This window comes from Bubalus kerabau, chromosome 10 (assembly GCF_029407905.1).
Source record: "Bubalus kerabau isolate K-KA32 ecotype Philippines breed swamp buffalo chromosome 10, PCC_UOA_SB_1v2, whole genome shotgun sequence".
NCBI lineage: Eukaryota > Metazoa > Chordata > Mammalia > Artiodactyla > Bovidae > Bubalus > Bubalus kerabau.
In genome coordinates, this window is record NC_073633.1 from 8,532,746 (window position 1) to 8,545,625 (window position 12,880).

General features: G+C 42.4%; 1 protein-coding gene across 3 annotated transcripts in view; it reads right to left on the reverse strand.

Annotated features, from left to right (window-relative positions):
- Window positions 1–11,885, reverse strand: part of CCDC112 (coiled-coil domain containing 112) — a 31,801-nt gene extending 19,916 nt beyond the window's left edge. The window contains exons 1-2 of one of the 3 annotated variants that reach the window (XM_055536537.1): window positions 11,584–11,885; window positions 1,844–1,965 (exon numbers count right to left, since the gene is read on the reverse strand). In XM_055536537.1, coding sequence (XP_055392512.1) covers window positions 1,844–1,965; window positions 11,584–11,697 — 236 coding nt within the window. In that variant the 5' untranslated portion in view covers window positions 11,698–11,885. Of the gene's footprint in view, window positions 1–1,843; window positions 1,966–7,950; window positions 8,075–11,583 lie in introns of those variants that run through there. The other 2 variants (XM_055536535.1, XM_055536536.1) reach the window with 2 other exon arrangements.
- Between the last annotated feature and the right edge of the window lie 995 nt (window positions 11,886–12,880).

Genomic DNA, 12,880 nt, shown 5'->3' on the forward strand with positions numbered 1-12,880 from the left:
CATGTTCTACGTACTGATAAGGAAAGATCTCCAAGATACACTCCTTTTTAACAAAAGTTTTACATGAAAATGTTAAGACATACTAGAGAATGGTAAACTGATTCCCCTCGTATCATTCCATATGATATACCTCATATCACTCTAACTCAACAATTCTACCTGTCTTTTTCCTCTCTTTCATCTACTTTATCTTTCCTCTTCCTTTTTTGCTTAATTACTCTAAAGGAAATCCACTACATTATGTACTTCCACCCCAACATACTTCAGTGTGCATTTCTAGAGATTATGAGTATTTGATTTGTATAATTATAATACCATTATCATGCCTGAACAAAACCAATAACTTCTTGGTATCTAGGATATACTCTTAAGTTAAAAATACAAAACAAGATGCACAAGAATGTATATATAGTATACTACCATTTATATAAAAAAAAAGGAACCATTTGCATATGCATTTTTATGTCCTTAAAAAAGCATATAAAATACCTGTGAAGGATATACAAGAAACTAAAAATGGTTGTTTGGAGAGAAGGGAAATGGGTGATATGGGTCACAGGTGAAACAAAGACCTTCCACTGTGGATCCTTTGATATGAATTAATTTTTGAATTATGTGAATATATAACCTATTCTGAAAATAAAAATATTACAAATGGTGTTCTTCCCTTTATATTCAATGAGAATTGTTGGATTCAATTTCAATGGATTTTTCTAATACTCTTTCAATGAGTTTTTCCAAAACCTTATAACAGATGAAGAAAGCCTAATCAGAGTTATAAAACCTATACACAGATAAGGTACCTATCTATACTGGCATAATCTAACTGGCTTGCTATATTTATGTACATTAATCATCTGGCAGATTATCTTATCTAGAAAGAAACATAAACCAGAAATCTTAACCTAGAGTCCAATTCTATCTAAGATAATGCATTTTATAAATTAAAAAAAAACTGTAGTTTATCAAATTCTGAGTATTAAAAATGAAAGAATTAAACCGATACAGTCAGAATTCAGTCTCACAAGGCTGAGCTATGGTATAACTTGTTAAAATTCAAACAGTATACTATTTATTGGTAGAATTTCTAAACAGACAACTGCCAATAATTCTGGTCCAGAGATCATTTCGTACAAAAGCCTCCTTTTCTCTTGGTTCTTCAGCAAATTGATACTGCATAAATCCAGAGCAGTGTATTATAAAGCCTCCAACTATAGGAGAGGGCTAGCTGCTCTGAGCTCCAGTTCTTTTACCTTTACTCATTATATTTATTAAATCATATGGTGCTACTAACAATGGTGAACATTCAGTAAATATCACTGGTTATTTAAAAATACATAAACACTAAAACTTAAATGCCACCTTCTCAATTTTTCTAGTCATAATGTACAGGGTAGATCTGAAAGAGATAGAGACCAAGGAAGGGAGACCAATTAAAAGGCCAATAAAAAAAAGAAACAAAAACCTCAAGAGTACAGTAGGACTCTTCATTAAAATTATTCACTCAAAAATATTTACCAAGTGCTTACTTTGCTAAGTCAAAATGTATCCAATCTGTTACTTGATATATGTGATCTAAAGAAATCCTTGATTCTCCTTGATATACACTGATTCAAAATAGTGAAATTAAGATTTAAAGAACTCTACTTAAAATTAACTTTATATTAAATAGTTTACTATCATTTGTATATTTCACACTTCTCACGGGCCCCTTGTTTTACATTTGAAAGACTAGTGACTAGTCTTTGGTATGGGATTAGATAGAGTGGAGGAGAATTAACTTTATATCGTTCGTAATAAAATGATGAGTAATGTTCCTTTAAGATAATGTTCTTATACTTACTGATTTTTATATTTTTCAGCTGTACGTATGAATTCTGCTTTCTTAGTTCGACTAACTTTCTGCTTCCAGTTTTGAAGCTGAAAAGGACGAATTCCACCTGAAGTACCGAGACAGCCATCATTCTGAAGAGAAAACAAAGATAAATTTATCCTCAAAAATAAAAATGGTGGGAGATGAACATGGAATTTTTTTCAGAGCGTCTGCTGTCCTTAGTTGCTCAGTGGTGTCCGACTCTCTGCGACCCCATGGACTGTAGCCCACCAGGCTCCTTCGTTCACGAGGATTCTCCAGGCAAGAACACTGCAGTGGGCTGCCATGCCTCCTCCAGGGCATCTTCCCAACCGAGGGATCGAACCCAGGGCTCTGGTATTGCAGGTGGATTCTTTACTGTCTGAGCCACCAGGGAAGCCCTTTTTTCAGAGATAAAACATCAATAATGGAGTTTCTCAAGGGATAATTTTGGGGCCAATCTTATTTAATTTTTAAAAATACAGCTCGTGGAAGAAGGAATGTGTGTTTTAAAATGCTATATTAGTGAGAAATGTTAAGTCTTCAGGGAATTTTATAAAAATCTCTTTTTTTTTTCATTCATTCATTCGTTTACCAGTATGCATTGAACACTTACGATGTGACAGGTGCTGGCCTAGACATTAGGGAAACAAAGATGGGCCATGATAACATGTATGCGCTGTGTGCTAAATTGCTTCAGTTGTGTCCAACTCTTTGTGACCCTAGGGACCACAGCCTGCCAGGCTCCTCTGTGCATGGGATTCTCCAGGTAAGAATACTGGAGTGGGTTGCCATGCCCTCCTCCAGGGGATCTTCTGAACCCAGAAGACTGGGGAATCGAGTCCACGTTTCTTATGTCTCCTGCACTGGTAGGCGAGTTCTTTACCATTGGTGCCACTGAAGGCCCATGATAATAGGGCCTCTGCCTTAAAATCTAGAGAGGGAAACAGACTTAAGAAAAGAGTAAATAAGTGATACATTAAAAAAAAAAAAAAGCCAACATTGTAAGGCCTATTAAGGAAATAAACAGTGCTGAGATGAAGATAATGGGGCCAAGGGATTGTTTTGTTTTGTTTTGTTTCTTTTCAGTTAGAATGGCCACAGAGATCTATTTGAGGGGATGATGTTTAAGGAAGAAAGGAGCCAGCCAGGCCAAAAGCTGCAGGGAAAGATGTGCCGGGCAGAGGGACCAGCATGTTCAAATGCCCTCCAGCAGAAAAAAGCTTGGCTGGTTCAAGCAGAGCAAACGCAATGGTGACATAAGATGAGTGAAACGCAGAGCTTTGTAGGAGTTGAGGGTATAGAACCAGGCAAGTGGCATATCACACCAGCATTTTAAGGCACTACAGGAGTCTGAATTTTACTGAAGGGTTTAGAGTAGGAGAATGCCATGATACATTAATTTTTAAAGAAAATCTTTCTATTTTTTAAAGAAAAAATTCAGGGAGGTGGAGGAAGAGGGGAGGCAAGGCTGGAAGCAGGAGAATCAATAGACAGGTGATGCAGCAACAAAGAAAAGGAATGATGGTATTCAGGTCTACCAGGGTGATGGTGGAGACTAAAAGTAAGAAGCCTAAACGTATCTTGGAGGTATAACCAAGAGGAATTGCTGACAGCCTGAGAGATTAAAAAGAAAATAAAGGAACCAAGCCTTCAAATTTCGAGGAATGAGCAAACAAGAATAAAGTAATGATTTTAGGTTAATACTTCTAAAATTGAGATTTACTTCACATACCATAGAATGTGCACATAAAGTTTACAATTTAGTGTTTTTTACTATATTCACAAAGTCGTGCAATCATCAACACTATCTGTTGCTGCTGCTGCTGCTGCTGCTAAGTCACATCAGTCGTGTCTGACTCTGTGTGACCCCATAGACGGCAGCCCACCAGGCTCCCCCGTCTCTGAGATTCTCCAGACAAGAACACTGGAGTGGGTTGCCATTTCCTTCTCCAATGCATGAAAGTGAACAGGGAAAGTGAAGTCGCTCAGTCGTGTCCAACTCTTAGTGACCCCATGGACTGCAGCCCACCAGGCTCCTCCGTCCATGGGATTTTCCAGGCAAGAGTACTGGAGTGGGGTGCCATCGCCTTCTCCGCAACACTATCTAGTGCCCGAATATTTCCATTATACCCAAAAGAAAGCTCGCACTCATTAAGCAGCCAGTTCCCATACCCTTTTCCCCGCCCAATTCCTGGTAATCATTAATCTCCGTTCTGATTCTATGGATTTGCCTATTCTGGACAATTAGCATAAACAGGATCATACAATGTACAACCTTCTGTGTCTGGCTTCTTTCACTGAGTATAATATTTTAAAGATTCATTCATGTTGTACTGTGAATCTGTACTTCATTCCTTTTCATGGTTAAGTAATATTCCACACGACTCTAACATATTTTGTTTACTCATTACCTGACAGACAATTGGGTTACTTTCACTATTTGGTCACCATGAATAATGCTACTAAGAACATTTATGTACAAGTTTTAGTATGAATTCAATTTTCTTGGGTATTTCTAGCAGTGGAATTTCTTAATCACAGTTAATTCTTTACTTTTCCATTTGTGTTATTTTTTATTGTTACAGTGGAAGCATTCCTGTAAGTCCTTTATCAGATAAATGACCTGCAAATATTTTCCCCAATTCTGAGTTCTTTTCACTTTCCTGATAATATCCTTTGAAGCACAGAAGTTTTGAACTTTTGAAGAACTATCCAACTGTTTTCCACAGTGGCTGCATCATTATATAATTTTTACATTGCCATTAGCAATGTAAAGGAGTACTGTAAAAATGTAAAAAATGTAAGGGAGTTCCAGTTTCTTCACATCCTTACCAACATTTGTTATTGTCTGTCTCTTTTACTATAATCATCCTACTGGATGTGAAGTAGTATCTCACAGTGGTTTTGATTAGCCCATAATGACTAATGATGCTGAGCATCCTTTCATGTACTTATTGGCTATTTCTTTGAAGGAATACCTACTTATATCTTTTCCAATTTTAAAAACTGGGGTGTCTTTTTGAGTTTTAAGAGTTTTATATTTTTAGATATGTCCTTATCAAAATATGATTTGCAAACGTTTCTCTCCCATTCAGTAGGTCATCTTTTCATTTTGCTGATATTCCCTTTACTGTGCAGAATCGTTTCGGTTTGATGTAGCCTCCTTCATTTTTAGATAATTATTTTGCTGAACACAGAATTCTTGGTCAACAGTCCTTTTCTTTCAGCATTTCTAACAGCATAACTACGTCTGTTATTCCATGGGGCTTCCCAGGAGGGGCTAGTGGTAAAGAATCCACCTGCCAATGCAGGAGACATAGACATGCATTCGCTTCCTGGGTCCGGAAGATCCCCTGGAAGAGGGCACAGCAACCCACTCCAGTATTCCTGCCTGGAGAATCCCATGGACAAAGGAGCCTGGTAGGCTACAGTCCACAGCACTGCAAAAAGTCGGGCACAACTGAAGCAATTTAGCATGCACGCATATTATCCCATACTTTTGAAGTCCAAGGTTTCTGTTGAGAAATCAGTTGTTAATCTTATTGAGAATGCCTAATATGTGTTGAATTGATTTCTCTGTTGGTGCTTTCAGAATTTTCTTTTTGTCTCTTTTTACAGTTTGATTATGACATGTCTAGGTATGGATCTTGAAGTTCACCAAATTCCAATAATGTGTAGATCAATACTACAGCCATCATTTCTTCAAAAATTCTTTCCCGCTTTTCCCTCTCTCCTTCTGGGACTCTCATTAGCTGTGACATCTGATGGTGTCTCACAGGTCTTTAACACTCTGTTCACTTTTCTTCATTCTTTTCTTCTTTAGATTCCTCATTCTGGATAATCTAAATTGACCTACCTTCTTCTGCCAGCCCAAACGCAGTGCTGAGTCTCTCTAGTGAATTTTTCATTTGCATTTTTGTACTTTTTAACTCCAAAATTTCTATTCCATTCTTTTGCTATAACTTCTCTCTTTATCAGTTTGGTTCAGTTCAGTCACTCAGTCATGTATGGCTCTTTGCCATCCCATGGACTGCAGCACGCCAGGCTTCCCTGTCCATCACCAACTCCCAGAGTTTACTCAAACTCATGTCCATTGAGTTGGTGATGTCATCTAACCATCTCATCCTCTGTTGTCCCCTTTTCCTCCCACCTTCAATCTTTCCCAGCATCAGAGTCTTTTCAAATGAGTCAGTTCTTTGCATCAGGTAGCCAAAGTACTGGAGTTTCTGCTTCAGCATCAGTCCTTCTAATGAATATTCAGGACTGATTTCCTTTGGGATGGGCTGGTTGGATCCTTGCTGTCCAAGGGACTCTCAACACAGTCTTCTCCAACACCACAGTTCAAAAGCATCAATTCTTCGGCGCTCAGCTTTCTTTAAGTCCAACTTTCACATCCATACATGACTACTAGAAAAACAATAGCTTTGACTAGATGAAGCTTTGTTGGCAAAGTAATGCCTCTGCTTTTTAATATGCTGTCTAGGTTGGTCATAGCTTTTCTTCCAAGGAGCAAGCGTCTTTTAATTTCATGGCTGCAGTCACCATCTGCAGTGATTTTGGAGCCCTCCAAAATAAAAGTCTTTCACTCTTTCCCCATCTATTTGCCATGAAGTGATGGGACCAGATGCCATAATCTTTGTTTTCTCAATGCTGAGTTTTAAGCCAACTTTTCACTCTTTCACTTTCTTCAAGAGGCTCTTTAGTTCTTCTTCACTTTCTGCCATAAGTCTAGTGTCATCTGCATATCTGAGGTTATTGATATTTCTCCTGGCAATCTTGATTCCAACTTGTGCTTCATCCAGCCCAGCATTTCTCATGATGTATTTTGCATATAAGTTAAATAAGCAGGGTGACAATATACAGCCTTGATGTACTCCTTTCCCGATTTGGAACCAGTCTGTTGTTCCATGTCCAGTTCTAAGTACTGCTTCTTGACCTGCATACAAATTTCTCAGGAGGCAGGAGTCTGGTATCCTCATCTCTTTAAGAATTTTACACAGTGTGTTGTGATTCACATAGTCAAAGGCTTTGGCATAGTCAATAAAGCAGAAGTAGATGTTTTTCTGGAACTCTTGCTTTTTCCATGATCCAGCCGATGCTGGCAATTTGATCTCTGGTTCCTCTGCCTTTTCTAAAACCAGCCTGATGCATCTGGAAGTTCATGGTTCACATACTGTTGAAGCCTGGCTTGGAGAATTTTGAGGATTACTTTGCTAGCATGTGAGATGAGTACAATTGTGCAGTAGTTTGAGCATTCTTTGGCATTGCCTTTCTTTGGGATTGGATTGAAAACTCACCTTTTCTAGTCTCTTTATAGATATTTTCTATTTGGTGAGACACCATTCTCATACTTTATTTTTTTAGAAATGGTTTTCTTTAGCTTTTTGAACATGTTTAAATCAATAATTTAAAATCTTTATCTGTTATGTCCAACATTTGGTCATCTTAAGGGACAGTTTCTTTTTACTATTCTGTTTTTTTTAATTCTTCTGTGTGTGGACCATATTTTCTTATTTCTTTGCATATCTCATAATTTGTCAGCAACTCAACACTTTAAATAATACACAATGTGGCAACACTAAAAATGAGATTTTTTTTTCCCTCTCTCCAAGGTCTGCTGTTGTTGCTGGGTTTTTTTCAGTCATTTCTCTGAACTAATTCGGTAAAGTCTGGATTGTTTGTGTGGCACTGAAATCTCTGCTTTGTTAGCTGTCAGTGAATGATTGGTTGATCAAAGATTTTCTTAGATGTCTTGAACCTGTAAGTCCCCACACTTTGAGGGGGTCTGTGTGCAAGCTGGAACATGGTATCAGTACTGGGGCAAGCAGTTTACAACTCCACTTTAGCCTTCACTTCTTGTTGTACAGTTTCGAGGTCAGCCAAAGATGAGAGCTCAGGCCTTCTTAGGCTTTCTCTGGTTGCATTCATTTCCTATCACTACTGTAACGAACTTACCAAAAAAACCAGTTTACCACAAATTTAAGAGACTTAAACACCACAAATCTATTCTTTTACTGTTTTGGAGGTCAAGTCTAAAATTAAGGTGTTGAAAAGACTGCATTCTTTCTGGAGATCCAGAGAATTTACTCCCTTACCTTTTTTCAGCTTTTAGTGGCCACCTTCATTCCTTGGCTCATGGCCGCCTCCTCACATCGCACTGCCTCTTGCTTTCACTGTTACATCTCCTCTTGGTTCTAATCCTCCTGCTTCCCTCTTACAAGGACTCTTGTGAATACATTGGCCCACCCAGATAATCCCGCATAAACTCCCCACCTCAAGAGCCTCAACTTAATCACATTTGCACAGTTCCTTTTATCACATGAGGTCACACGTTCACAGGTGCTGGGGGTTAGGATATGACTATCCTTGAGGGAACCTAATGATACAGTGAGGATGCACACTGACTTACAATCCACTCTGTCTGAGGCAGATGGAAATAAATGGCTGACATGGGGCAGAGAAGGACTGTCCAAGCAGCTGTCTGGGACAGGCTTGCTTGTAAAAGTATATTAATAACAAAGGATTCCCCCTCCCCTATTTGTGCTTATTGTGTATTATTTGTGTTTGTTGTATAACAACATTAAAGGAAATGTCAAAAGAGGACCAAAAAAAGGTGTGTGTGGGGGAATTCTTCACTCTGCCACACCTGGACATATACACAGCCCTATTCATTTGTGTGATCTTCTAGAGGAAATCCATTTTGAGTAATTATGTAAAGTCAGAAAAGTAATGTGGTTATTACTGAAGACCCACTCCAGTCAGCCGAATGCCATTAAATACAGGTCATCACAGAGAGGGCACTAGAGACAAAGAGAGGACACAGCCCTACTCTGGAGCAAAACCGGGACATACACTCGTGTGATACAGCCAGAGATACTTCAAAAAAGTCATAATTCAACATGCTAAAAAGATCAAGAGGGAGATGGCATCTAAGAGGAGAATCAAGAAATTTGTAGTCTTTGGTCTTGAAAAGCAATGGCTGAGAGGAATTATGAACAAATAATATACAAACGTTAAAATACATAGATAGGGTACATTACTACTTTTCCTAATGATGAATCAGAAGATTTCACCCTCTATGGAGGCTGTAAAATAAAATAAAATGCAATATAAAATAGTTCTAAAACTTCAAAGATAATTGTTCCAAAATAATTTAAGGGAACTGGTATAGACTGAATTACCACTCCCCTAATTCACATGTGGAGGCCCTAGATTTGGAGGTGGTGCCTTTAAGGAAGTAATTAAGGTTAAATAAGCTCATAAGGATAGGGTCCTAATCCATCAGGACTGGTGTCCTTATAAGAAGAGGAACACCAGAGAACTCTCTCTCTGCATGTGCACAGACAAAGGGCCACGTGAGGACACAGCAAGAAGGCAACTGTCTACAAGCCAAAAACCAACCCCAACGGCTCCTTCATCTTGGACAAGATCTCAGCTGGATCTTTTCAGCCTCCCAAAGTGTTAAAAAAAAAATATATATATATATATATATATATATATATTTCTGTAATCTAAATCACTCAGTCTGTGGTATTTTATTATGGAAGCCCGGGCAGGCTAATCTAGGAACCTTAGTGTTTTGGCAGATACCTCTAATATCATGAGGCTGTCACGAGGAAAATGATCTCTTCTCAGAAAAATGTTAGCTGTTTCACTGTCAGGGTCATAGATTCATGAAATCCTATGACAAGTATTCAAGTCCAGAGCTGGGCTACAGAATCTGAGTCTATAACGTGCATGTGTTTGTATGTATATATGTGTGTGTGTGTGTGTGTGTGTGTGTGTATATGTGGTATGTTGGGGGGTACAAAGAAGGATAACACATAAACTCCTCAAAAGTCACAAGATGCTAGAGATTCTAATTCTTTTTTAAAACCCAAACACCCTTGAGAAATTCTACCTCGTTACTGCCACAATAGCCAACCATGAGGCTCTGCCTTCTCTAAATTGGTGAGAGCGTATAAAATCGGGTGTCTCAACTTCAGCCCTACTGATATTTTGAACCAGGGAAATTTTTGTTGTGGGGGCTGCCCCTCAGCCTGTACCGGCTAGATGCTAGTAGCACACACAACCTTCCCCACAGTCCACCTGCAGTTGTGACAACCCAAACTGTCTCCAGACATTGCTAAATGTGAGGGGCTGATGGAACAGTTGAAACAGCTCCATAGGTGATTCTGATCCAACACTAAGGAAGGCAAACCTCTGAGAACCACTCTAGTGGGCAGGAGTGTGCGTCAGTAACAATACTAAGCAACTTGTGAGATATGCAAACCAGGATGAAGTGGAATTTCTAGAAATACATAAAGACACTGTATCTCCTTAGAGGAAGAAAATGATGGAAGCTGTCCTCAGCTCATAACAGCCTTCCTTCAGGTTTGGATTAATCCACAAACATTTAGGGAGTGTCTACTACGTTTCTGGAGTAAAGCAGCATAGTTTTTGGTGCTGGGGATGTAACAGTGAATAAAATTTCCAAAAGTTTCTTCCCTCATAGAGGGCAGGGTTTACATTCCTAGATGGAGTGGAGAAAGACAACACACAAAAAATGAATATAAAATATGTAGTATATTATAGGATAAGTGCTATAGAAAAAACCTAAAAAGAGAACGGTGTGCTAGGTAAGGGGATTCAGTTTGGGGAGGTCAAAGAAAGGATCACTGAGCTGATTGCATTTGAACAAAGATATCTGAAGGTGGAGATGGTGCTGGCCATGAGACCAGGAAGGAAGAGCATTGCAAGCAGAGGGAACAGCAATTGCAAAGCTCCTGAGGTAGGAGTGTGCTCGCCTGTCTGAAGGACCACAGGAAGCCAGTATGGCTGCAGCAGACCCAGAGCAGGGGACTGGAGATGAGGTGACAGGGAGATCTTGGGGGCAGCTCAGAGGCCCTGTAGAGTCTAAGGTGTGGAACATGGTGAAAACGTTTGCTTTCACTCTGAGGGATCTAGGCAGACAAGTGTCATTCCTGAATGGTCTGGTTGTTGTGAATATGTCAGGAAGGCAAGAGTGGGTGAATAGAAACCAACTAGGCAAGTGTTTCTGCTAAGGGAGAAATGATGGTGTGGACATGGGTAGTAGTGCTTGAAGTGGGATTCTTGACTTATTCTGAAGATACGGCAGACAGGAATTGCCTGTGCTTTGGGTGTGGGCTGTGGGAGAATGCGGAGGAGTCGAGATCTTTGACAAGAGCTGCTGGCTCCAACGATTCTCCTCCGGGAATTCCCTAGTCTTTACTGCAGAGAAAGGGGTCCCAAGGAGATCTTTGGAAACACATCTGCCTCAGAGATCATCCCAGTTTGATTCCTCCTTGTGTTCCCAGCGCTGACACAATAATAGAGCAGCCATCAGTCACTGGGCAGATTCTCTCTCTAACCAAGCACTGTACCAGGGGCTTCCCAGACAAGGTGCACGGCTCAGGAAGGTGCGTATGATCAGATCCAACGCTTACAGAAGAAACGGAGTCACGAGAGGTTAAGTGTGTTCCTGTCACAGAGGCAGAGCCAGGGTTTCCACCCAGACTTTCTTGCACTCCCAAACCACCAGGGAGGGGGCTCCGTAACAGCAGTTAAAAATGCACGAGCGAACAAAGCACTAGGCTAGCAAGCGCCAGGCCCCGAGCGAAGGGAGGCTAACGGCCGCGGCAGAGGACACCTTTCAGCCGGGGACCAGTCCCGCGCCTCCGGCGCCCGCAGCCCCCTCAGACCCACCTCTGCCTCCTCCATTTATTTACCTGTTGCGGCACCGCGGCTCCCACGCCGGTTCCCGGGGCCGCGCCCGCCCCCGCCACAGCCCCGGCTACGGCGGTGGCAGCCGCCGCCACCACGACCGTCGTCAGGGCGGCCATCTTTTCACGCCGCGCCGCGCGCTCCAGCAGCGGCCACCCGGGTCTGGGGTGGAGGGCTTCGGCTGTGCGGAGATCCGGGCTCTGCAGGGGCGGCGGGGCTCCTCCACCGGGATGCCAAGCGCGACGGAGAAACGGGGCGGAGCCGGGCCGCGGGGCGAGGCGAGGCGGGGTCGGAACCAGGGCGGGGCCGGAGCGCGGAACGGAGGCTGGGGCGGGGCGGGGCGAGGCTGGGGTGGGGCGGGGCCGGAGCGCGGGACGGAGGCTGGGGCGGGGCGGGGCGGGGCGAGGCTGGGGCGGGGCGGGGCGGGAGCGCGGGGCAGGGGAGGGACCCGAGCAAGGGCCGGGGCCGGCTCAGAGCGCCGAGCGGGGCGGGGGCTGGGGCCGGGCGGGGCGGGGCGGGGCGGGGTCGGAACCGGGGCGGGGCGTGGGGGCCGGTGGCCGGGGGCGGGGGGTGGGAACCCGGTCGCGGGGTGGGCTGTGCCGTGCTGTGTGGGGCGGCAGTATTGATATATCACCGTCCATGTATCTACTCTTACTTGGCAAAAATATTTCTCCTGCCCCCGGTTCCCTAACTGCCAGGAAAATTCACTGTCTTTCACTGTCATACTTAAATTTATTCATGTCATATATATATTATATCGGAGAAGGCAATGGCACCCCACTCCAGTACTCTTACCTGGAAAATCCATGGACGGAGGAGCCTGGTAGGTTGCAGTCCATGGGGTCGCTAAGAGTCGGACACGATGGAGAGACTTCACTTTTACTTTTTACTTTCATGCATTGGAGAAGGAAAGGGCAACCCACTTCAGTATTCTTGCCTGGAGAATCCCAGGGACAGAAGAGCCTAATGGGCTGCCGTCTATGGGGTCGCACAGGGTCGGACACGACTGAAGCGACTTAGCAGCAGCAGCAGCATATATATTATATAAATAGGTATCTATATATTCATAGATATAGGTATTTTGGGCTTCCCTGGTGGCTCAGGCGGTAAAGCGTCTGCCTGCAACGTGGAAGACCTGGGTTCGATCCCTGGGTTAGGAAGATTCCCCTGGAGAAGGAAATGGCAACCCACTCCAGTACTTTTGTCTGGAAAATTCCATGGACAGAGGCGCCTGGTCGGCTACAGTCCACGGGATCGCAGAGTCGGATACGACTTAGCAACTTCACAAAAAAACAAAGATAG